General features: G+C 38.4%; 1 protein-coding gene across 1 annotated transcript; it reads right to left on the bottom strand.

Annotated features, from left to right (window-relative positions):
• LOC582249 (coatomer subunit beta) lies at positions 1–26,976 on the bottom strand. The gene is made up of 24 exons (XM_030988533.1): positions 26,900–26,976; positions 22,882–23,023; positions 22,185–22,303; positions 21,567–21,677; positions 20,246–20,415; positions 19,324–19,438; positions 18,650–18,742; positions 17,779–17,916; positions 16,610–16,729; positions 16,030–16,137; positions 14,137–14,283; positions 13,192–13,337; positions 12,262–12,410; positions 11,426–11,531; positions 10,690–10,810; positions 9,189–9,260; positions 8,446–8,601; positions 7,299–7,481; positions 6,156–6,300; positions 5,439–5,558; positions 4,316–4,461; positions 3,668–3,757; positions 2,865–3,020; positions 1–1,752 (listed from the first exon to the last, which is right to left on the bottom strand). Exons 2-24 carry the CDS (start codon positions 22,973–22,975, stop codon positions 1,687–1,689), a joined length of 2,871 nt encoding a protein of 956 aa, XP_030844393.1. The 5' UTR covers positions 22,976–23,023; positions 26,900–26,976; the 3' UTR covers positions 1–1,686.
• Between the last annotated feature and the right edge of the window lie 6 nt (positions 26,977–26,982).

Raw genomic sequence — 26,982 nt, 5'->3', positions numbered from 1 at the left:
TTATTATTATTATTATTGCAGAAGTTTTCATAAAAAGAGAAGGATCTGGGGTTCAAAACAATACTTTAAAGGCAAAAAGTTAAAACCATTCCTCCAAAATGGGAACGTTTGGCGGCTGTGTGACAAACTTGTACAAGGACATGTGAATAAATATCAAAACTCTTGAACTGACGATGCACAAATGTGATGATTATAGAGCTGTCACATATACCATAATTACCAAAACCATAATTATACAAGTATGAAATATCTGAGAAAAGAATAAAAAGACTTGATGATAATGTATTTATAACTACTGTACTCTACATACACCATGCAGTTTACATTTGGGTTGTATTTGTGACACATGTTTACAAACTTAAAGTGCCTTCTCACACGACTTGGTTGAAATGAGTCAATGGCCGAAAGGAAGTCCTAGGTGATGGTCTACCCTTCAACGTCTGATCACAAATGTTATTTACTTCCTTTTCGCTCTGATTTATCAGTGATCAAACTTCCTCTGGCTCTGATAATAACATTGTGTGGGTTCTAAAGATCAGTTCTTAAGGTCAAGATCAATAGAAGTAAAGCTATAAGGAAATGTACAATGAGGTCAAGTTTATGTTTGAGATAGGGATGACCTCTAAATAAAGCAGTTTGCCCTTTGAACTACAAATTAATCTCTTGCTATGATAATAACATTGTGTGGGATCCAAAAGGTCAAGCTGACAGCTATAAGGAAATACAATGAGGTCAAGTTTATCTTAAGGATAAGGATGACCTCTAAATCAACCATTTTGACCTTTGAACTACAAATTAATCTCTTGCTCTGATAATAACATTGCGTGGGTTCTGAAAGGTCAAGACCAATAGAAGTAAAGCTGACAGCTATAAGGAAATACAATGAGGTCAAGGTTATCTTAAGGATAAGGATGACCTCTAAATCAAGCAATTTGCCCTCTTTGAGTTCAACGTCATATTGTGCAGACCCACTTTATTTGTCGCATACATTACAAACATTATTATTTTTAGTAGATCTTATGAACTTCGGAAAAAATAACAAGGAAATGACACTTGCTTTTTTTCTTCTCCATGTACTTTTCCTTTTTCATGATAATGCATGACACAACATACCCAATACCTTTGACTCGCCCTAATATTACTTTTGTATATTACTATTATTAACATTATTATAAAACATTTTTTAACTGAATAGCATAATTAATACTGTGTTTTATAACATACATTAGTTTAAACATAAAGTCTCATATTCCAATAATTCAGATAAACACATTGTGACATCACAGTCATGTAAACCAATGAAAAAGTGCAGTCCTCGTCTACTTTCCTTTGCTAAATTCCACCTCAACTTAGCTAGTACGTTAGGTTTAGATTTGAATAAAATATGGATTACTGAGTAGAAGCACAGTACAGTCAACCCTGCTCTAGTGATCACCTGTCTACACAGACCACATTTTTTGTATCCCTTGAAAATGGTTTCTCATTGAAACCTGTACTAAAGGAATCTGTACACGAAGACCACCTGCCTATACAGATCGCTTTTCTTGTCTCTCTTGGTGTTTTTTATAGACAGGTTTCGCTGTACCATGTTGGGTTTAGATTATAGTAAAATATGGACTACGGAGTTGAAGCACAGTAGTAGAATTTCTAAGTATATCATTGATTCTCGTTGTAGTCCCACCTACTCTACTTCACGTTCTTGTCCTTCTTCTGTGAGAGGTTGATCTTGTCACCCATGCTCAGAGCCATTCCCTGAAAATAAAAACAAAGAAAAAATGGAATGATCCAATTAAGGATAGAAAGACAAGCCCGACAAATCTCGTTTGAATTAGATAATCCTATATATATATTTTTACCCCTGATGAAATTTGCTCAAAATATTATACGTACAATAAAAAAAAGGTATGATTTAATAATAATAATAATAATAATAGCCTAATAGTCCACTCCAAATTGTATTAAACCGAAACGGAAATTCTTTTTGCCCAATTGATCGTGAGCCCGGCAGCCACTGAGCAGCGCCAGATCCATGTGTGATAACAATTAATGAATTTATCATCAGAACTTCATTTTTGTAGGATACACCCTGCATAATGCATATACAACAACTTTGCAATCTAAAAGGACTACCGGTACTCTAACGCGAATGCTATATGGCGAGGAGAGAGAGAGTGCAAAAAGACAGTAAAATGGAAAGAAAAGGAAGGAAGGTTTGAAACAGAGCAGGTAGAAAGTATGGAGAAAGTTCTACATGTTTGACTTATTATCCCTCTCTTCACCTCACACAACACACAATTACTCAAGGCAGCACAATAAAAAAAATTTAAAAAAAAAAAAAAAATTTACCCATGACTGTGGTGGTTGGAAGAATCTCCCATTCACCAACTCAAAGGCAATACAAAAAAAAGCTGGAGTAACTATTTAAAGCCACAAGTTGTCCTTGATATATGTTAACATTGAGTGATTTCAAGTTGGGTGTTTAGGGCTGGTGTAAGTGTTTAAAAAACACTAACACTAGCTTAAACACCGAAATGGAAATCAGCTGGAGTTAAGGCTTTGACCTCTGAATGTCGTCAACATCCGGTAGCTAGTGTTATTGATTTTGCAAAATTGTCGTCTGCTGGACCGACGTTTGTGGTTGGTGACGATGCCACGGTGCAGTGGTGTTAAGCTTTCGATATTGATATTGGTATCGGGCTCTTAATTTCATCAGCAAATTTTTAGCTCGATTTAAGAGCCTCTGACTGTTCTAAACACTAACACCCAACTTGAAATCACTCATTGGCTACATGATATATGAGAATTCGAATCAAATCAACTAAAAATAAAAGCAATATGTGCACTTAGCTTAGTTACAAACTCACCTGACTCTTGGCTCGGATCCTGACGTGCCCTGTGACCGAAGCGTTGGGTTCGGTGGAAGACGGCTTCTCAATGCTCACGTTAGCGAGTGCGTCCTCACCGAAGATGGAACGGGCGTAGAGATTGGCAGCCATGAATCCACACTCACCAGAGAGACCCTGCAAAGGATTAAGAACCATAGCAATAATAACATTCCGCTTTTATATAGTGCTTAATACAAATGTCTCTAAGCCCTTTACAGATATACTGTTACCCCGGTCATTGGATTCAATACTTGCCAGCACACACTGTGTGCACAATCTCCACTCCCTGGGGAGCATTCCAGGCATGTACATGTATATACATTCTTTGTTAGGAAAACTTTCAGATAGGAGTCGAGAAGAGGCAGGAGGCAGGACGTGCAAGGGCTCAGTGGTAGAGCAATGGACTCCTAACAGGAAGGTCCCGGGTTTAGAAACAAAGTCAATGGCTTGTGCCCTTGGGTAAGGCATTAATCCTCATTACCAAGTCCGTTTGAGAGGATCTAAAGCCATACTTAGGTCCCCTGGTTACGTACTTACAAGTATACACATAGCAGTCAGGTAAAACAAACAAACACTCACCAGAAAACGGAGGGGCTATTTATTGATAGGCCTATGGGTTTTGCCGTGTGCAGTCGTGCACACCCATTAATGGTATTTCCACCAAGTCTGGTGTCAGCGAATTATGGCATTTTGCACATGGAAACTGACAACCCTCTCCCTTATGTAACAATTCACCAAGTCTGATAACAGGCTTACAAATAAATCATTAAATGATATCTTACCTTCTCGGGTGTCAGACATCTCATGTTGGTCGATGAAATCAGATGCTTCAAATACTCACGAAGGTCATTGATGTTGGTGTTCACTGTCACCTGTAATTTGGATGAACAAACCAAATAATTAGGAAGGAACTGCAATGTTATTTGACAGAATTGCAAACAGTGAATTATTCATTTGTTTGGAGAATGGACTTCATTTACTATTGACAATAACCTTGCATTTTGCAATATTTCACTTTTGACTTCACCCCATAATCAGGTGTTTACATTATCATTACGAACGGGGCATAATTGTAAAGGAGAATAAACACGCTTTTCAACAATGAAATTATATCAGCTGTATCCAGTACACTGAAACATGTATGTAAAGACCCCTCAAGGGAGGCAAGAAAAGTGGCCTTTATAAGCAGGTGGTCTTTTGTAGAGGTTTCATTAGGAAGTAATTGTCAAGGGCGACAAATATGTGGTCTATGTAGACAGGTGGTGTTGCTATACAGTTTGTCACTAAAGCAGGTTCGACCGTTTTATCTTGAAGGAGCCGAGTGTAAATTCACTTTGTTAGACAAACAGACTTTATAAAGCATAAAAAAAAAAATGTGTGATTTGACTGTTATTCATTGTAAAACAGTGTGAAGATCTCATTTCTAGTACCTTGTTCTCCCATTCAAACTCGGCCCACATGGTTCTAAACTCAGCATCGGTACAGGAAGCGGGAACGATGTAATCCATGATATCAATGTGAATGTCATTCAGGACCACGACGCTGCGGTCGCTCTGAGAGCCAGAAACATCATACACTGCAAAAGAAGACACGAGAAATGACTTAAAATGGACAAATGTTATCAAAAAGTAAATGTAGAAATGCAAGTGTTGCGTCCTGTCTTATATACAGGGGTGATAGTGAGCACTAATAAAACAAAGTTTTTTTTCTTCCTTGACTCCCCCCCCCCCCCCCCCCTAAAAAAAAAGTATTCAGGAAAAGAAGAAAAAAATCCAACATTCCAGCCTTTTTTAGTAAGAAAATTGGGGAAAAATCAGAAAAACAAAAATCAGGAAAAAATCAGGAAAAAATCAGGAAAAAATTGGGTAATTATCAGGCCCATATATAGAGCTGAGATTGATCCAAATAAATAAAAACTCCTCTCATCAATCCCAAGTTTGCCTTCTCTTATCTCTTATGTACATAGTTACGGTTGATATCAATCACAAATAAGATACGATTTATCGCAACTGTTTTTATAAGACGGGGTCCAGGATTATAATTATAGCAATGTTTTATGAATCCTTGGAAACCAAACGTAGAAAGTCTTCTGATAAAGTAAGTGTTAGGCGCTATATAAGCAAATATAATTATTATTATTACAATTCCATGCAAAGTAGCTCTAAACAATGTGACCAACATTTAACTTTACTATAAACTTTTATTCAGCACTTCCTTTCAAGTGAGTAAACCAGGTTTTCCGTATTAAATCATCAGTTTCTCACAAACTTGTACTTTAAATTTAGAATGCATAACATGCACCCCCCCCCCCCAAAAAAAAATAAAAAAAATAATAATAATAATAATTAAATAAATAAATAAATATCAGGGGAGAAGGGCTTTTTACGACCAAGGTTAAACTGCATATGTATCATATTCACACTCTTTTGCATTTCTATGCTTGTTTGAAGTACATTAGATAAAAATCTTCTTTCTGGTTGCCCCAAAATCCTTTTAGCAAACAAATTTGTATAGGTTAAAACAAAATAATAGATGGATGAAATGATAACTCACCAATGTTTCCAAAGATGATGCCGTTCTCTGTGGAGGCAACCTTGATGTTAGCCTTGATGTTACAGAAGTCATGGGGAGCCAACGTCATCGGCTGAGGCTTCTCAACTAGCTTCAAATCACCTGAGAGAAGAGAGAGAGAGAGAGAGAGAAATAGAGAGAGAGAGAGGGGGGAGGGAGAGGAAGGAAGGGAGATGGACAGAGAGAGGGAGGGAGAGAGAAAGAGAAGGAGAAAGAAAGAGGGGAGAGAGAAAGAGAGAGACAGACAAAGATAGATAGAGATAGAGAGAAAGATGGAGAGTGAGAGAGAGAGAAACAGACAGGGCCAGACACAGAAAGAGAGAAAAAAGTATAACATTAACAACTACTCTCAGACGTCATCAACATGTGAAGGCTTCAGTATTAAGATAGAGTTTACTCTAGGACAACTCTTGCTCTTTTCAATCATGACCCTAGGAATGTCCTTAAAGAAACCTATGATTAAGAATACGGGCAATTACATCTCTGAATTTGTGGGGCGTCGGCCCCTTTTTTGGGCAGGGCAGCCTCCTGCAGATCACATCCCACACAGCTTTGTCTTCAACTCTATAGCAATGACCAGCGAGACGTGCTCTGCATTGACCAATGGGGAGCAAACTTGGAGGTTCTCAGACATAAATGATTGAGAACCTGTAGTAAAATGTAAAAAACAAGAAAATACTGAAATTTTCGGCTACTTACCAAGTGTTGCCAATTCAAGGGAGCAGTTCTGAAGTACATCTTTTGTCTGGTTGACTATCAGGACGTCCAGAACAATGTCATACTGGTTGATATTGATGTAAGCCTCGGCATAGACTGGGTCAGAGAAACCTGTCAATTGGGTCACCTGCAAAAGTAATGGTTAAAGATCAAGGCTGCGTTAGAATTACATACAAAATCATAATCATCCCTTTTGTTTCCTTCAATATTGAAAATTCTCTTATAATGATAATCAAGATCACAACTTTCATGAAACATTTACCAATTTGATCTTTTAAACTACCGGTATTATAAATAGCATCCTGTCCCTCTCATTACAATTTCACAAAAGCACCACCACCATTATCATCATCAACTTCATCACTATCTTCATTATCACCATCAATATCCTTTAGCCAGAGCAATCCTTCTCAGCGTAACTTCCACCTCCATGATAACAACTGCAGCCACCACCACCAACACCACCACCATCACCACCACCATAGTTAAGAACATCTTCACCACCGCCACCATCTGCTCACCTTGCTGAGTTTCGATGCCGATAGGTCAGCAAGCTCTTTCACCTCATCATCATCATCTTCACAATCACCACTATCATCTTCATCACCACCACCACCACCACCACCACCATCATCATCACCACCATCATCATCATCATCATCATCACCATCATCATCATCATCATCATCATCATCATCATCATCATCATCATCATTCATCATCATTATCATCATCATCATCATCATCATCATCACTATCACCAACATCATCACTATCATCATCATCATCCTCATCACTATCATCATCATCATCATCATCATCATCATCATCATCATCATCATCATCATCATCATCATCATCATCATCATCATTCATCATCATCATCATCATCATTCATCATCATCACCATCATCATCATCACACCCATCAGCATTATAATCATCACCACCATCAGTAGTTTCATTAACATCATTAGCAGCATCATTACAATTACAATCATCATCACTACCACCACCACCACCACCACCACCACCAACACCATCATCACCATCATCATCATCATCATCATCATCATCACCACCACCACCACCACCACCACCAGGACCATCACCACCATCTGCTCACCTTGCTGAGTTTGGATGCCGATAGGTCAGCAAGCTCCTTCCTAGCCGGTGTTCCCATGGTCGCTAGGGTCAAGCTCATGGTCAGCTGATCCTCCGTGTTACCGGTGTCAGCCTTGGCTAGGAGCTGGAGGAAGTGGATAGGGTCATCCGCCTGGACGCTAGTAACCTTCTTCTCAAACAGACCCTACACAGAAAATAAGATCAAAGTTAGATTTTACAAAAATTGCAAAGAGACCCTAATATAATAGATATAGTAGCCCTCATACAATACTTTCATGTAAGCAACTGTAAGCAGAAGTCAAAGCTATTTAGTCCCAAAAGTTACCGACCACAACTCTGATTAAAGCCCATCTGATAATTTTTTCTGACTTGCTAAAGATTTAACATTACCAAATATGAAGAGAAAGGGAGACATTTTCTGTCAACTTTGTGTTCGCAGCTCCTAAACATTTGGTAACCTTTTGGCCAACACATGACTAAATACTTTAGACTTGCCCATATGTAGTGCTATAACACATTTTGTGTCTTAGCCCCTTAAAGCATCACAATTATCAAAGAATGACATCAGTTTGGGTCACTGACTGAAAAGGATAATTTTAAAAGTTTCCTGAAAAAGTCCAAAGAGGCGGATACAAAAAATGATAGTTTGGAAGTTTGTTCCCTGAGTCAAGGAGCCTTAACTTGGAAAGTGTTGTCACCAATACAAAGAGACATTCAGAATTTGATTGACAACAAACAATATTTTTTTTCTCTTTTATTCCTCATATTCATACAGGGTGGCACATATCACCAATTTGGTGGTCTTCCATGAGGCCCCGTTTGGTAACAATAAAACAAATAACAGCAGCAAAAACAAAACAGATAAATACACAAGAATATAAACAGTTATAATACAAATTAATTGGCATCCTCAGTCTACAAGAATCTTCAACTGTGATGGAGGTAGACTTAACCCTAAAGAAGAAGAAGAAGAAGAAGAAATACCTGAACATTCAAGAACTATCATTTACAAGAAAAATGTGAATGGATTTTCAATTTCAATAGAAAATGTATTCAAACATGAATATAAAATATTAAAAACAGTCCAAAGACAACACAAATACACATATTTCAAGTAGTTTGCGACAAAAAAACAAAAATCATTGCACCTTAGCGGAAGTTTTGCTCTCCAGCTGTTTGGCCTGTAGCATGGCGTGGAGGGAGTGACGGCACTCACTATTGAAGATGTCACCGATGAGAGAATGACGCTCTGCAAGGACCCTGATACAGGTCGAGATGCGATCCACGTCGTCGTTGGTGATGTTCTGTGAAAAAAATGAGAGGTCAGAGGTCATTATCAATAATACCGATTCTGTAATAATAATAATGATAATAATAGATCACATTTATAATAATAATACATAAGATTTATAAGGCGCCAAATCCACTTGACAGTCAAATGTTCAAGGCGCAGCTTGTGCAAAAGATGAAATACGTACATGATACATTTATACCAAGTGCAATAGGAAAGGTACAGACATGAAAGGTTATGGTAATCAATTATAAGTTAAATTAAACAGACATTTCTTAAGATTGTTTTTTTAACACTTCAGCAGAGCTGCTATTCTTAATCCATTGAGGGAGAGTATTTAAAATGTGCCTAATACGTCGTTTCTAGGTGCTGTGTTGCTGTTGTCCCAGCAGCTATTCAGTGAAGCAATGTACTTACACAAAATAAAAGCCGGGACGACAGCACCACGATTACACAATATTATTCAATAAAAAATTACATTATGTTACAGATAAAGCAATCAATCAACTTAATCTAAATTAAATTATGCTAAAGATGACTTATTTCATTTGCTTGAATTTTTAACATACAGCCTCGGCCTGGAATTTCACTTTCACTTACCGTTTTAGCGAGGCCTGACTTTCCAAGGTGAATGATAGTGGCCATGATAAGCATAGACTCAGCAAGGAATCTCTGAAAATGACAGATAGATGGATAGAAATTGTTTATTAAAAAGATTATCGCAGCCAACGGCTGAATTGCGATCCATTTCACAAAGATACAATACAATTGTAATTCAGATTCAAATAACACAAAATATGACATAAATAACAAATCAAGCATATAATAATAATAATAATAATAATAATAACCTAATAGTCCACTCCAAATTTTATTAAACCGAAACGGAAATTCTTTTTGCCCAATTGATCGTGAGCCCGGCAGCCACTGAGTAGCGCCAGACAGACATTTTATAAAAAAATTCATTGATCAAATTCAAATTTTTGTTAAAAAAGAAAAGAAAAGGAGAGGTGTATAGGAGAGGGAGAGTTAGAGTGATGAGAAAGAGAGAGAGAGAAACGGAGAAAGAAATAAAGAGAGAGAGAGAGAGAGAGAGAGAAGGGGACAAAAGAGAGACAGAGAGAGATAGAGAGAGAGACAGAGAGAGAGGAAGGGGGTCCTTATCATTACAGATGAGGGGAGATGGCAAGAAACATTCAGAAATGCAGAATATCGAGATAAGAACACATAGTGCAATCATGAATGTAGAAACAGAAAAGAAATTGGCAAGACATTAATCCACTTTTGCCACTCTCCACCCAGGTGTTAAATGGGTACCCTGTAGGAAGCGAAAGTCTTTGTAGTTTGCTCAGCCTTATGTGTGTCTGTAAAATGCTGGAGTGCTTCCCAGGGAGTGGAGAATGTGCAAACATTTTGAGTGGGCAAGCCTGAATCCAATCACTGGGGTAATACTGTAAATCGCTTAGAGACATTGTCAATGTATTAAGCACTATTCAAATACAGATTACTTTATCCAAAAAAAAAAAATTGATTCATCACATCCACAAGCATCAATGAAATAAGTTCTCAAGTTTCAAAAAATCTTGGAAAGTACTTGGTTACAGTGAAAACTGCTTTAAATTTCAAGGGGGTGTTTCTCAAAGACTAAGATCGACTTTAAGTTGGACTTAACTATGACAAGCCACTCATGCCACTGTTTGCTCTCACCATAATGATCTTTAGATAATATTTTTTCCTTCAATAATGAATCATCAAAAAATGTTATTTCTGTAGATTTGTGACCATGATTTGTACGTCCCTTGAGAGACCAATGCCAGTAAATGGTGTGAGCAAACAGTGGCATGAACGGCCTGCCATAGTTAGGTCCAACTTAAAGAGGATCTTAGTCTTTGTGAAAGACAGCCCTGGTATAATGTTTCATCTATTATTCATAACAGCTCTCTAAATGAAAAAGAAAAAGACACCCAAGATATGTGAATGCTAAAAGGTCATAATAATAAAAATAATAATATTCTGTGTTTATATAGCGCTCAATACATCGATCCAACCATGTGCCTAAGCGCTTTACAGATATATTATTACCCCGGTCACCATGACTTACGTTCTGTTGCTTTTGGTCCTTGGAGAGGTCTAGATAGCGGAGAGCCAGCTTGGTCAGAACGGTGGCCAGACATGCCCCTACAAAGAAATCACCATCCATCAGGAAACCACGAAGAGCAGGTCTGCAAGGGAGAGATAAAATAAAACCATCAGAAATTATCAAATCAATAGATAACATAAGGAATAACACCGCTCTTCCAATCTTTTTTTGGTAATATTATTCCAAATGATCTAAAGAATATATGTAGTGAAAACTAATGTTTACATATGAATAATATATGATTTATGGGTAAAAATGTGAATTTTATGACCTTATTTGCATAAATTACCCTAATTACTCTGCATGAGAAAATTACTACCAACAAATACAAAACACTTGTTGGAAGATTGACATTGTCTGTGCAGGAGACACCGGAAAAAAGGCACAGTTTTCACGAATTCCATTATTCATTTGTCTTTTGATTGAATGAGCAATAAAACCGGAACAAATACGGCGAAACCGTAATGGTTGGCATCCCTGTATATTGTAATGCGAATATTTGCAATACAAAAATATATTTTTAGATATTATTGCTATGATTCGTCCCTATTTTCACGAAGAGACGGTAGCGAGGAAAATCGTAACGCAAAGTGAATGCAATTTTTTTTCACTACCGTCACTTCGTGAAAACAGCGACGGATTATCTAGTGCTGTGGATTGTTAACACTAGGACAAAAATTGTATACTGACGGCTCACCTTTGTTCCTCTTGCTTGGTGGAAACAACACTAAGGGCACTCTGTGTAGCATATGTTCCCATCTCTGTGACCAGACGTTTGGATGCAGACACCTGAACGTTCTCCTCTGTAAGAAAGAAAAACGTGTTGCTTTGAGTCATGGTAAAGAAATGTCATGGCTCAATGATTTGCACTCTTAAGAAAAGCTTGAATAAGATGATTACTGCATCATGCTGATCAGTGAGATTTAGGCAACAAAACAATGTATATTGGCAGCAACAAGTGGCCACATGTCTTGTTCCTTTAATGAAATTTTGCCCGTTTTTAGAGGAATATCTGGGGATACTTCATCACCATCACCACCACCACCACCAACACCATCGTCGTCTTCGTCATCATCATCATCAAAACTACCACCATCATCATCATCACCATCATCATCACCACCACTACCACCACCACCACCACCACCACCACCAAAACCACCACCACCATCACTATCACCACCATCACCACCACCATCACCACCGTCATCACACCAGCACCACTATAATAGCTCACATTTATAATGCGCCTAATACTACGTTTCTAGGCGCCGAACATATTATTACCCCGGTCATCGGATTCAGGCTTACCCGCACACAAGGTATGCACATTCTCCACTCCCTGGGGAGCATTCCAGCCAGTCGCCATTTTACAAGCGCCACTTGCTAATCAAACCACATTAGCTTTCGCATCCTACCGGGCACCCATTTTAACACCTGGGTGGAGAGTGGCAAATCACCGCCACCATCACCGCCACCACCACCACCACCACCACCACCACCACCACCACCACCACCATCATCGTCAATTACCTTGGGTGTCTTCTCCAGCCGCCTTCTTGATTTCATCATCAACGATTGGGATCTCACCTAGGAGGTTGCGTACCTCAGTCATCAAGCTCTGGATGTCCTCTATAGTGGTGCAGTACTCACCCAGGATCCACAGGGCTGCACGATGGATCCTAAGAAATCACAACATAAAAGTTAACAGATGGGACTATACATGCAACAACAACAACAACAAAATTGCAAATGTGATTCTTGAAAATCAGCTCAAATACGAAGCATCTCAATAAGTAAACATGCCCAAGCAATTTTCAAACTATATTGATATCTTGACGCATTATCGAAGTATGAATACCAAATATTATGACAACTACACCAACGAACATTCCATTTTTGGCCAAACCAAGCATGGCAAATTTTTACAACTTGCTTTACTACACATTTGACCTGTTTGTGAATTTGGTATCATATAATACATAAGGCTATGAAGAGACAAAAGCTCAAGGCAGAGGGAGCAGACTAGCTTACGTAAGGAAATTAATTGCCAGATAGCTATGTAGGTTGCAGCCAGTTTAATAAATAAATGCATTGTATATTTATTAAGAAGCTACTATATAGTTGCTGTACAGTTGATGTAGAGTTGCTATGTAATTGATATAGACTTGCTTGCCATGGATATGTGACAGTAGGCTCGTCTTCATCAGCTCGAGTTTGCCAAATAACCCCGTATTTTCCAAAATAGTGGAATATATTTTGGAAAAAAGACCAAGATTTCTTGGGATACTTTCTCAACCAAATATCCCGCAAATTGTAACTGCGGGCTGATGAAGAGGCAAATTAACTGGCTAATTTGCGATCGGGATAGTTAAAAGGGCGGGTTATTTGGCAAACTCGAGCCGGTGAAAACAGGCCTAGTGCGCTATAAAATTGCTTAGGAGTTTCTACTAGGTTACTCACTTAACAGCCTTGATTGTTGGGAAGACCTCAAGTAGCTTACTGATGACTAGAGGCTTGAGCTGCTCAAAGCGTTCTATAGCTTCTCGTACAAAGACCAGAACATCAGCCGCAGCCAGCTCATTGGTGTCACTCAAGAACTCCATCAGCTGTACCAGGTATGAGATATAGAGGGTTTAACTACTATAATAATAATAATAGTTCGTTCAGGCTTACCCGCAGACAATGTATGCACATTCTCCACTCCCTGGAGAGAATTCTGGCCAGGTGCATTTTTATAATTGCACACTTGCTCATCTAACCACATTAACTTTCGTATCCTACCGGGTACCCATTTAAAGGGATTCGGTAACTTTGTCTCACATTCTGAAACAAAATTCTGGATTTAGCTCATGCTGCAATGATAATTATAGACCTTTAGGTCAGTCAGGAACCCCATGACTTTTACAAGCCGATCACCTGTCTGATTAACAAGATATTTATGATTTGAATTAAAATTTTGAAAACCTTTTGCCAAATGGTTTTCATAACACTACAGTCTATTGAAAGAAAAGAGTGTGGTAAAACCGATCACTCAAAGATTTTTACTTTTTTGAGGCACTTCTTGATCATTTTGAAGAGCAATTTTTTTAGGGCTTCAATTTAACACCATATCACAGATACTGATAACACGAAGGGCTGTGTTTCTCAGATTTAACATTGTTAAACGACCCCTTAACACCTGGGTGGAAAGTGGCAAATGTAGATCAATGCATTGCCGGGACTTGAACTTAGTCAAATAGAGTCATTTAGAGTTAGATAACAAACTCTACTGAAGGTTAAAATTATCAGAAGTTCTGTATCTTTCCAAATCTATCACTCTCTAAGCTCCTAGGAATGGATGATCTGACAGAATCCCTTGGATGACTAATAAAGATGGTCCCAAAAGGACAAAACTACTGATCTTACCAATGGGATGACCGTGGCTGCTACGTCAGGGAACTTGACGCTGCAGGAATGGAGGGTTCTCACCAATAGCTGCCGGTATTTACCGGTGTCCTCATGCTCACCGACGCTCTGGGTCTTGCTCACTTCTTTCTTCAACACCAGCACCATCTACACAAGAGTTTGACAAGGGTGGAAAATTATTCAAAAGAGAGAAACTCTGAAACAATACAACGATATGGTAGAATGAAAATGTACGTTGAAGAAAGAGCATATCGTCGTCTGGCTGGCAGAAGGGCATTAGCTCGAATTTCAGGTAAAAAATGAAGCACTAAGCAGAAGGGCGTTAGCACTAAATCGCCTCAAACTTTTATAAAACTGATTTATTTCCGGGAAAAAAATGTGGCCGTGTTCTACTGTAACATTTCTATTAGTCTTTTAAGTTTTAAACCAATTTTCGGGACGGAAAGCAGTTTAAATATAAAAACTAGATGGAACTTCGACTGCGCGCAGTCGAAAATGATGCCTCCGTCATAGAGCAAGTTTACAAACCAAAAAGCAATTTCTCATATACATATATGACCCTTTGATCTTTGACCTCATGACCCTAAAATGTACTCAGTTCATTGGCTCTGCAAGATGTCCTGAGTTAAATAGTAATCCATCTGTCAGTTCTAATGAGAATGCGTTCACAAGCTATTTTTGCATACATAATGAGCCCATGACATTTGACCTTTGACCTCATGACCCAAGAATCTACTCAGTTCATTGGCTCTGCAAGATACATACATGATCTAAGTTTGGCAGGAATCCATCAATCTGTTCTAATGATAATGCGATCACAAGTAATTTTTTGCATACATAATGAGCCGCATGACCTTTGACCTTGACCAAGACCCCAAAATCTAATCAGTTCATCGGCTCTGCAAGTAACATACATGACGTAAGTTTGGCAGGAATCCATCAATTGGTTCTTGAGATAACGCGATCACGAGCTGTTTTTGCATACATAATGAGCCATGTGACCTTTGACCTTTGACCTCGTGACCCCAAAATCTAATCAGTTCATCGGCTCTGCAAGATACATACATGACCAATGTTTGGCAGGAATCCATCAATCGGTTCTTGAGATAACGCGATCACGAGCTGTTTTTGCATACATAATGAGCCCTGTGACCTTTGACCTTTGACCTCGTGACCCCAAAATCTAATCAGTTCATCGGCTCTGCAAGATACATACATGAATAAAGTTTGGCAGGAATCCATCAATCGGTTCTTCAGATAACGCGATCACGAGAACGGGACGTACGGACGGACGGACGTACGTACGTACGGACGTACGTACGGACGGACGGACAACCCGAAAACATAATGCCTCCGGCTACTTCGTAACGGAGGCATAAAAATCTTTTAGAGTCGCTCGTTCGCTAACGCCCTTCTGCCAGCCGGGTGACGATATTGTCCTAAGTCTCTGTTCATGGGATTGTAACGTTCGGTGTGTGTATGTACGTCCTCCCTTATCCATCTGATGGACTTGGTGCTGTCTTGTGAGAGTATGATGCTCTTATGCCACTTCATGGAGTGATTGGTGGTGGCAACATGGGACACCATATGGTTTTACTGATTCAGGAACAGCACCATCTACAGCATAGGTCTGAGGAAGCTTGCAGTGCAGCAAGTTGAAGCTTACCAAAACCGGTAAATTCCACTGATTGTGAAGAAAGAACTAATTTTCAGAATACGTCACCCAACAAGATGAACGTCTTTAGTGATCTTACTCACCATTACGGCCACTTACGGCCATTGCAGCAATCGGGCGATGGAAGAACTTAATTTAATTTAATTTAATTAAGGAACTTTACATAATTAAACTATCTTGATCGAAGGAGACACGAACGAACGAACGAACAAACTCACCTCTTCAATGTTCCTAGACGAGATGAGGTCCAGGGCTAGGTCCAGGGTCTTACGACGGACCTCCAGGTCGGATGCAGACAGCACACGCAGGATGTCCATCACCAATTCCTTAAAATGATACAATCACTCAAGATTAGTTGCAGACAAAGCAGAAGCCTACTAACAATAGGTGGGTGAAATCTCTAGACTGTTTAGTTTTGACTGCTAAAGTAATAGTACCCAAGTTAACATAAATGATGTACATCATGAAAAATGTTGCAAAGATTTTGAGTAAAATTATTAAAATGCTTTGGATGCGATATTTTCTAAATGTAAGTCTGATGTAGGTTCATCTGAGTATTAAATTATGAATACCCTTACCAAGTTTGGTAATTTTTTTGAAGTATGTTAAAATTTAATTTGTCCCAATTCATATTCTTGAGAATGTGATATATTAAAAAGTCCACCTTTTATTCTTGAGTTATGAAGGGTTATGAGTTATGTTTTTTTTTTTTTTACATGGGGTAGCAATAATTTAGTTGTTGACTCTATGCATTATGCACCCTTTATGGGATACATAAAATAAGTTATAATGACATACCTGTAGGACCTTCTCGTGAGCGGGAGTATCTTTGAGAGCGATGAGACGATCGAGAACGATCAGCTTGACATTGTTATCACTTTCCTTGATGATCAGATCAATATAACAAGATGCAGCGGCCTGTAAAATGAACAACATACAGATTAGAGTTATTGATGTACATGTACCTTCTTTTGTGAAGAGCTACAAATTGCTTCCAGATGAAAATACAACAGAGCAGTACTTAGGCATAATAACAATTAAATAGAAATAGTGAACAGAATCCTATGAACATAACCTTGGAAAAGCAGCATCACACCAAAAGCTTGATGAGAATGTAAAAAAGTATACATGAAAGTATACTTTGAAAGAGTATTTGACCCAGAACTCACCCACCCTTTCCACCCATCCAGATCAGGGACTTGAAGTCTCTCGCATTACAGCTTCTTACTCCTGAACTAGAATGAAGTTTCACATGCCATACCAGACTTAAATGTATCAGACCCAAGCACCTTCGATTGTAACTTAATAAATCTCTGTGGGTAATATTCCTCCTCAAATTACCTACAGATCAATATTAGAAAGACAGTGGCTATACAGATCTTAAAGAACAAGAGTATGAAGCTTCATGAAGTTTCCAAAGAAAAATTATCACCAATGCTGTCAAAAATATTTCTCTTTTCAGCATCAGTTCATCATTCCAAGAAATGTCAATGCTGTACAGTTCAATTCGATTCAATGGCTTTAGGCATATTCTTATTGCGGCAATGTGTTGCCTAATTATATCTGGAGTATATCATTAAAGGCATCGTTTAACAATGTTAAATCTGAGATGCCCAGCCCTACGTGTTATCAGTGTTCGTGATATGGTGTAATGTTGAAGCCCTAAAATATTGTGCTTCAAAATGAGCAAGAAGTGCCTCAAAAAAGTAAAAATCTGTGAGTGACTGGTTTTACCATACTCATTTTTCCCAATAGACTGTAGTGTTATGAAAACCGTTAGGAAAACGCAAAATTTGATTTAGATTCCAAATCATAAATATCTTGATAATCAGACAGGCGATCGGCTTGTAAACGTCATGGGGTTCCTGACTGACCTAAAGGTTTATAATTATCATTGGAGCATGAGCTAAATCCATGATTTTGTTTCAGAATCTGAGGCAAAGTTACCCAATCCCTTTAATGCTTACCTTGACAGCGGTTGGTGCGCTGGACAGAGTGACCAAGGTACCTGCAGCTTCATAGCGCACAGCAGGGCTGGACGATTGAAGCAGGTTGTAGATGCAACGGATAAACCTGGCACGCTCAGAGGGGTTGGTATGACACACCTAAGAGATAGAGAGATTATTAACATCTTAATATCATCTTTTACAGAGATATTCTACATAAATGGATCCTTCACAAACATTTACACTTTTTTATATACATGTAGATGGGTTGGTATGACACACCTAAGAGGTAGAGAGATTATTACCATCATTAATGTCTTTTACAGATATGTTCTACATAAATCGATCATTCCCAAACATTTAGACTTTTAAAAAATATATCTGCTTGCCATTTTTAGGTGAGAGATAAATTTTGGGAGTGCTTTGGGGAAAAAATAGAGAGGAAGTTTAGACAGAGAATGAAAGAGTTAGACAAAACGAGTGAAACAGTGTGTGTGTCAGAGAGAGAGAGAGAGAGAGAGAGAGAGAGAAAAGGCGAGGGTTGAGAGATGGAGAAGCATATAGTGATAGAGAGAGAAAGAAAGAGGAGAGAGAGAGAGAGAGAGAGAGAGAGAGAGAGAGGAGGGACAGAGAAAGATAAAGAGAATGAGAGAGAGAGACGGAGAGAGAGGGAGGGACAGAGAGAGAGAGAGAGAGAGAGGGGGAGGGAGGGAGGGAGAGTGAGGAATATGCTAAGAGGGCAATCAGAACCATCATAATTTCATAAATCTATTTTCAAAATTCTCCTTCTTCTCGAGTCGCTAAAAGAATCAATGAATGTTATTCCCACTTTTTAAACAAACTTGAAATGGCACCATCTTTGAATGAATGCTTGATGTCCCTGGTACCTTACCTTGTAGACAAGCTCAACGATGACCAGCTGTAGAATGTCATTGAAGGAATGAATCTGATCAATACAGGTACTCAGGTAATCCAAGGCTCGCTCCTACAATAAAAAAGAAAAAAGAAAGAATAAACAAATATATAATAATATTGAGTTCTTGTAGAATGTCATTAAAGGAATGGATCTGATCAATACAGGTACTCAGGTAATCCAAAGCTCGCTCCTACAATATATAACAAATACAGATACGTAACAACAGGAAAAATCTGAATGCATTAATTTCTGTTTTGCTCTGAATCAAAGGTACTATTTATAAAATTTTATTTTAAGGAGTAATTGGTCTTATTACTTAATTGTTGTACATTTCAAAACAAAGAATTCTCCAGAATCTTAACAATATATTTTATCAGTATATATCAAGAATTGTAATAGGACAACATTTTACCAATTTGTATATAGCGCTAGGTAATTTGATTTTAATGTATTTTTTTATCTTGTACATACATGAGCAATTAAGATGTATTGTTCAGAAGCCATATGTTGTAAGTTACACTGTCATACGATATCACTTTCCTCCAATTTGCAAATTGAATATACGGCCTCCAAATTTCTCTACACAAGTACCTTACATAGCCATGCATACTTTAGTACATACACATAGAGTTTGCTGCTCCCTGCCTTACCTGGTCAACATGTATCAACATCATGAAGGCGTTTCTCTTACTGGAAGCATCCTGCTCCTGTTCTAAGAAGTTATGGATGAGCTCGGGGGCATCAGGTATCAGTGTATCAAAGCTCCTGAAATGATAAGATAATATTTATCATATTACAACAATTATAGACGGCGATTGTTAAAGATGGATTTAAGTTCTGGTCATGCGATTGCATTGTGAAATAAATGTTGTGGAATCAATATACATATAAGTATTGGTGTGTACTGCAAGGTTCAGGAATCATCAATATAATAAAATGTCTAAATTGTTGCAAATCACTGCATATTTTACACTGTGCAAACTATCAAGAAGGAATTGATTATATAGTTGGTTTCATAAGATGCACAGGACTTGAGGTTAAACAGACAAAACCTTGGATAAGGAGAAAAAAATCCCTAAACATATCACAGCAAGCAAGTCCTGTAAATTAGTGTTGACTTGCAAGACTAGGGGGGTGTTTCACAAAGATGCTAAGTTGAACTTATCTCTAAGTTAGACTTAGCAATTATGGAAAGCCGTTAGCATCTTTGAAAATATTTTGTAAAAGTTATTTTAGAAGGCATAAAATGTTGATTCAAATCATTCAAATTTGTTATCATCAAAGAGATTTCATGTTCTTGATGTGAAATTTATGAAAAATTTAAAAAAATTGAATTTTTGCTTTTGGATCTATTTTATTCTAAGGCTAGAAATGGCTCTCCATAATGTTTAAGTCCAACTTAGAGTTAAGTTCGACCAAGGATCTTTGTGAAACATCCCCCTGCAGGCTCCCTTCATGTGTGTCAAAACATGCATTAAATGTGAGACTACGAAGCCACACAAAAAACGGGGCAAGAAAAATCGTTCATAAAACATTGCAACATGCAACGAGTGGCAAAAGTAGGATACGCACTTGTAGATGGTGAAGATGGCCAAGACTGCGTTGCGCCTGACATAACTATGGCGATGCTCAAGACACGCCCTGATGGCGGGCATGAGTGGTTCGATGAGCTCGGCTTCCTTGAGCTTGCAGAGGAAGCGGAGGGTGGAGCCGCGGATGAACTCGTTGGGATGCTGAAGATCCTGTATGGAGGGAAAAAAGGAAGCGTTACGGTTTTAGTGGCTAAGCGTTCAATCATCTACATAGTCTCACACTGACATTGATTTGTACATGCCCGCCTGATTTCAAGAGTGACAGGTGAAACTTTATGATTAGAATGTGCTTAAACATGGTTCGAGGCACAGATGTTATATTATGGTATGATTTGATGGGCCTATGTTAATGGTATGCACATGATGCTGTAGTGACATCACTATCGGGCAAGCTTCTTAGCCCTTTATTTGTGTCGATATTAATAATAATAATAATAGTGGGTTCTTGTATAGCGCTCATGTCTGTCAGACTTAAAACTCCTGATGTTCCATGATTGTTTATTTCCTTGTCTATCCTCCTTGACCAATAAACCATTTTATTCCTCTTTTAATACAATTCAACAACACATGCACAAATTTCCCTCAACCCTCTGCTATGCTCTTTTTTGGATGTGTGAGGTCAACAAACTAAGGAAATGATGAAAGGAATTCAGTAGGAGTATCCCTGGTACAGTCAAAGCTGTCTTTAGTGGACACCTCTTTATACAGGCCACTTGTCTACAGTGGCCATGTATTTTGTCTCCCTCAGAAAAGAAATGTGCATTATAGAACCTGCCTAGAAATTACCTAGTTTGATTTGATTTGATTTGATTTGATTTGATTTATTGGTTTCTGCATCTTTTTTCTTTTTTTCATCATACATCATACATCAGGGGACGGTTCCCATTCCCATTGAAATGTCTACAATGGCCACTTTTTCTGATTCCTTGGGTGGCCTTTATAGACACTGACAGGTTTGGCTGTATAATCTGTGGTTAACAATCTGTTCGCATATCACAAATATGAATCACGTTTTACATCCCGATCCCTTCATACCACCAAAAATAAAATGAAAGCATACCAAAGTAAAGCCAACATCATTCCAAATAGCCAATAGTCCGTCAGCTGGCATTCAGTTTGCTGATAAGACTAGGGTCATACATGTAAATTACCTAGTTATCAGGGGACGGTTCCCATTCCCATTGAAACGTGTGTTAATTGTATAACACACGTTTCAATGGGATAGTCAAGAAGTTAGACTTATGACGGTTTCGAGGAACGGGCCCCTGCATTAATCGTAGATAGTTGTACACTGTTCTTACCTTCCTGTATGCATCACATACAAGGATCATCTCCTGCAGGAGCTTGCCATCCGGGTGTGTCTTGGGAACAATCTCCCAGAAGATCAGCAGCAGCTTCTTGATCGTGTGGTCCTGAGAAGAAAAAAGGAGAGAACCTTAAGATTAGGAAAAGATCCAAAATCAAGTCATGACATCATTAGAGTCTAGAATATATTATACATTTTAGTCTGTGTTGCATCTCTGAAGCCCAACACCAATTCAAATGAAGACTTTTGTTCAGTAAAATTTGAAAATAAATAAAAATATTTCTCAAAAACTACAAGTATTTACCTAAAAAGAAGAAGAAAAAATTGTTTTAAATTTTCTATGACTTTCCTGAACCCCAAACACTGAGTGACCAAAGAGCCTAGCCATCACAGGGTAAATCGTGTAAACAACAAAACTCTGAGAAATTCTTTGACTGATATTTCTACTTAGAATCCAAAAGAGGCTCATAAAATGTGAAACCTTTTTATGTTGAATACTATTTTAATGACAATGAACAATACAAAAAATCTTAGTTGTGGTTAGCCCTACTGTAGGTATGAAACACGTTTGTAAACTTGGTAGAACTGTAGATATTGGGTATCAGACACATACCTTGAGAGGCAGTAGAAATCTGATGACATGCATCAAGATTCCAGGAAACTTCTCTCCGTTGAGGATCATGTAGATGAGCTTCTTCAGAGATTCAGTCTTGGTCTTGGTATCTCCCTTCTCTGTTAAAACACAATACAAACATGTATAAGCCATTAATTAAAAAGCTACTGTTTTAAAGCCCCACTGCACTACTTACGGTAGAGCTACTTGCGCTCTCTATATAGCCAACAATGCCTAAGCGGTACCCATTGATCCCCAAGGTCCCCTTTTTCTTATGTTAAAATTGAGAGTTGATTTGATGAGATTAACCACCTGCATTGACCACGCAGGGAGGTCTAATCCCTCCTGGCCAAACTAGTGCAGATATGCTTTAAAGGAAAAGCTCATGTCTCAAAAACATTATTTTGTGATTTGGGTACCTTTATTGGTTTCTCTGATCCAATACAAGACAATAAAACAACTTAATTTCTATTATAAGATGATTTCTCATTAATTTAGAAAGCATATAAAACGTTAACTACCATTTATTATCCAGAGTAGCCAGGAAATAGTTGAAATTAATATCACCCTTGGCAGTGATTGTTCTAAAATGTGCAAAGTGGGACATCTCCTTGGTAAAAGGTCTGTGGATATTTGGAGGTTATCTGTCAAGTGCTATCTCCGAGGTGGCTTATTGACTGGATGATTTTTTGCTTACCTATGTCGTTTTTGAGCTGCATCTCGTTAGGGGGCTCTACGTCCATGTTCATGTTAATGAGCGTGTAGCAGGAGAGCTCTAAAGCAGACGTCATCTTGATTCCGTTTCCAGATCCTCAGTACAATGAAGAAAAAATTGAAAACTGTGGACAGAATAAAGAGAAATAATATAGTTTACCATTACTGTAACTGTCTACGATTATCTCTTTGTAAATTGATCTACAAACTCTTACTGGTAGGATTGTTTTCTTCTGAATGGACAATAAATACTTAATTTCAATTTCAAATTTCAAAATTGCTGAATATGCACAAGTTATATTCATGTTATCTTTTTCTTCAAGTCATGCATATATTCAGCAATTTTGAGCAAACTGCACTCTATAGCATGAATGTTTGCTGCCCAGCAATCGCGCATGCCTACTTTCTCTTCGCCATTTTAATCAACAATGTACAACATGGATGAATTGGGTTAGGCCAAAGAATCACCCTTTTTCCCATCAAGGACTTCTTCAAATTATAATTTCAAGTGGTTGACCGGATGCCAAGAGGAGTTGAAAAACATTGTAAGTTGAAAGTGTCATTAGTCTACTAAGTACTACTTCTTTACTGTTTGAAAAAATGTGACCAAACCCACTGTTTGAATCGTTATCCTAATAAGGATCTGGGGCTCAGTTAGACTTAGACTGACTTAAACGCAAACGTCTGTCACTCTCGATTTCGACTGATTTTTAGGGGGGTTTTCTCTCCGAAAACCTCACGACAGTCGATACTTTTAGTAGACCTAGATCTATTATCACCAGTCTTCACAATTCCCCACACACACACACACAATAATCACACTTTGCATTGCTCGCTTAGTGGCTTAGTTAGGTTCTCGATATGTAGAGCTGACCATGCATGCTGACCAATTATAGTAAAAGAGGGGGTAATCGACCATCTTCAGTTTTTGGCCGATTGGTTGGATGCATGGTAAAATCCCTTTAAAATACATCGCATAATAGCATATCACATATCCCGAACATACCATACCATGCCAGAGTCAATGAAGAACCCCATTTGCAATGAAAAATATATCCTAAAATATCACATTTTAGCGATGTAATCGGTGGTCCCGCTACCCGAATCTGAAAAAATGAGTATCTTACGCGTGTCTGTAAGAAATATGGGTACCACAAATTGAGCTTTATTTCAAGTATTTTTCAGATTAAGAGCCTGATTTTGTGCTAGTCGCAAGCTCAAAAGTATCTCACCACATGTATTAAATCAATGCAGCCGGACACCGCAACGCACACACGATATCTCTGTCTAATTCAGATTCCAATTTTCGATCACTGCAGTACTAGTTTTCGGCCTGGCGAGCTCCGGGGAGCTCTGGCGTGGGATACCTGCTCCGCCCGCTAGTGCTATAGATCAGCACGGAAACGCACGGCGCGCACGCCTCCTATTGACTTTGCGGCCGAAAACTGGTTCGCTATTAAGGCTGTGCACAACAGTGTAATGAGGTACCCGAGTACACTCCCAGGCTCACAAGCGAATACTCGAATATTCGGACGCCATGTTTTTTTATAATTTTTTTGAATTTTTTTGAATTTTTTTGATTTTTTTTTTAATTTTTTGATTTATTGATTTTTTTTTTTTAAATTTTTGCCACTACCATACCACTCGGCAGTTTCCCAGGTCCCTCGCCGAAAACGCATGCAATTTTACTTTGAGTTGCAGTTGAATGGCGCCGATTTAATAAGAATAATAACAGTAAACAATGCTGTTTTAAAAACCAAAGATGGCAGAATAATCCATTTTCCTCCAAGTCCAAACAGAAATCTGGACATTTGGTCCCAGTTTTTGAAAGGTGAGTTTGACAGTGCTTGAGTTGGGAAACATTTTTACCGACGGTACCATGCCAGCGGTCGCCGCTCTCCCTGGCACAGGTAAGCGTGGGCCTGGACATTTTTTTTTTTTTTTTTTTTTTTTGCGGCCGAATATTCGGGTACGAAAAATCGAACCCGAGTAGTTGTCAACCGTGCGGGTACTCGAGCATTCGACTACCCGTCGAAGCCTTATTCGCTATAATAATAATAATATTTGCTTCATGATTTGAACAAGAAATGATAATAAATAGGAAGTAAAGGGTCCAAAAAATAGGATTTTGTCTTAAGTGGCCGAAAAACTCCTCCTTTACTAGGCAAATTCATGCAAAAAAATATATTCAAAAAATTGACTTGAAAACACATCAGACAATTAGTCTGAACCGAGTCAGGAGCAGATTTGAAGAAATTATATTTTTAAATGTTGTAAAACCAAAGATATAAGAAGAAAACTGACCAAGTATCTGTACTAAAAATCGTACATGTAAAATTGGTCATACACATTCGACAGCTCTAAATGATGCGCACGGTAGCGTTACGTGCGTTCTCGAATCCAAAATCATACCTCACACACACACTCTCACCATACCGCGAATGGTCCGTCGTGGGGAGCTAGGCGGCTGAGAGTTTGCAGCGATACCAACGCAGCTTCGGAGCTCCGCAGCGCGCCATTTTAGTGGGACTCGGAAAGGTTCGCGGTGGGAAGGCAGCGGCCTAGCTTTTTGCCCAAACAACGCTAGATCGGCTGCTGGCAAAATGAAAATAACTACGATCGAGAACATCGTCGGTTCCTTAACTTTTCAGTGAGATAATTCTGAATTCTAATTGAGACTATATAATAAATTAAATCGACAAAGAAACCTCGGTAGAACTCTTATAACTATACAAAAGCTTGTTTATTTCTTCATTTGACATTTTGTTTTTGACCATTTTTTCGTGCGCGAGTCAATGCAAACTATGTATTACCAAACTTTCAACACGCAAGGAACGGGGAACACTCGCAGACCTCGTATCAAATTCGTTGCAAAAAAAAAAAATCAAGGGTGATTTTGAAGCAGTGAAGAATATTGGCGCTGCAATGCGCAGAAATATACTTGAAAGAAACTTAAAAAATCATACCTGAATTTTCAGAAAATCATATTTGTATTACATATTAGTGTACCTAGATGTGAATTGTTTATAACTCAGTCTTTATGAAGATTTGTTGGGAAAAATGTCAATTTTTTCCGTTTGGTGGTCATTTCTAGGCTAATATTTTAAAAGTTACTTCAGTAATGGTCCCGATGTTTCTCTTATCATACTCGCATGTTATTCCTACATAGATTAAACATAGGTCTAGATCTAGGATAGGATGGTTAAGGGTAAGACCGGATAACATTATAAAAAAAGATATATCCTTCCAACCTCCCATATCCAAGTTTTGGCTGATTATTGCCGACCCACCGCAGCAAGGCCATTCAGATTTTCGTACGCGACCGAAGCGCCCTCTAGTGCCCCATGAATGTGCCTACCTTTACTCATTACTCCATTAGTTTACAATACGCGGGCTGCATTTCTCATGGAGCTACGTTTTAAATCACAGTTTTGATAAAGATATTTTAGAGTTCCGAGATAATCAGCCTTTTGAGGTATAGACCTAGGCTAGATCTAAGTTAGATCTATATGGAGAAGAACTTGTAGACCCTACTTCAACTTCACATTCACGTTCTTCACAGACTTCAGCAAGCTCACCAGCTCACGATCACAATCATTCACAATTCACATGCACAAAGAATTAGGTTTGAATTTCAATTATATGGTAATAAAAGCATTGAACAATTTTGCATGAGCGAGCAATGCACATAGACTGCATAGGGATACCGTACGTCCAATTTCTATGGGAAGGGTTTTAGTATTTAGCACATAGTCTAGATCTAGAAGTAGCTAGTCCCACTCGCAAAAATTCACGTTTGTCCCGACGTGTCTACGCGCTAAGCTAGCCTAAGCTTCGCATAACAATTCATGAAATGAATTTAAAATGACCAAAACGTATATGTAATGAATTCCGGACAAAGACGTCTATAATACAGAAATTGATTTGAATGTAAGTATAGTCGAAATTTACACCAATAAATAGAAAACTAAATAAATCTATGAGGCCGGTAGGTTACTCACTTTTTGCGAAAATGACAGCAAATGAATTTCTACGTGGCGGTTTAGAGCGCCATCTATTGAGCAGAGTTGACCCAATGACCGCA

The sequence above is a fragment of the Strongylocentrotus purpuratus genome, unplaced genomic scaffold, assembly GCF_000002235.5.
Source record: "Strongylocentrotus purpuratus isolate Spur 01 unplaced genomic scaffold, Spur_5.0 spur5_scaffold_17, whole genome shotgun sequence".
In the NCBI taxonomy this organism is placed as follows: Eukaryota; Metazoa; Echinodermata; class Echinoidea; order Camarodonta; family Strongylocentrotidae; genus Strongylocentrotus; species Strongylocentrotus purpuratus.
Note: the sequence above shows the minus strand (reverse complement) of the source record. Positions and strands in the feature narration are given on the sequence as shown.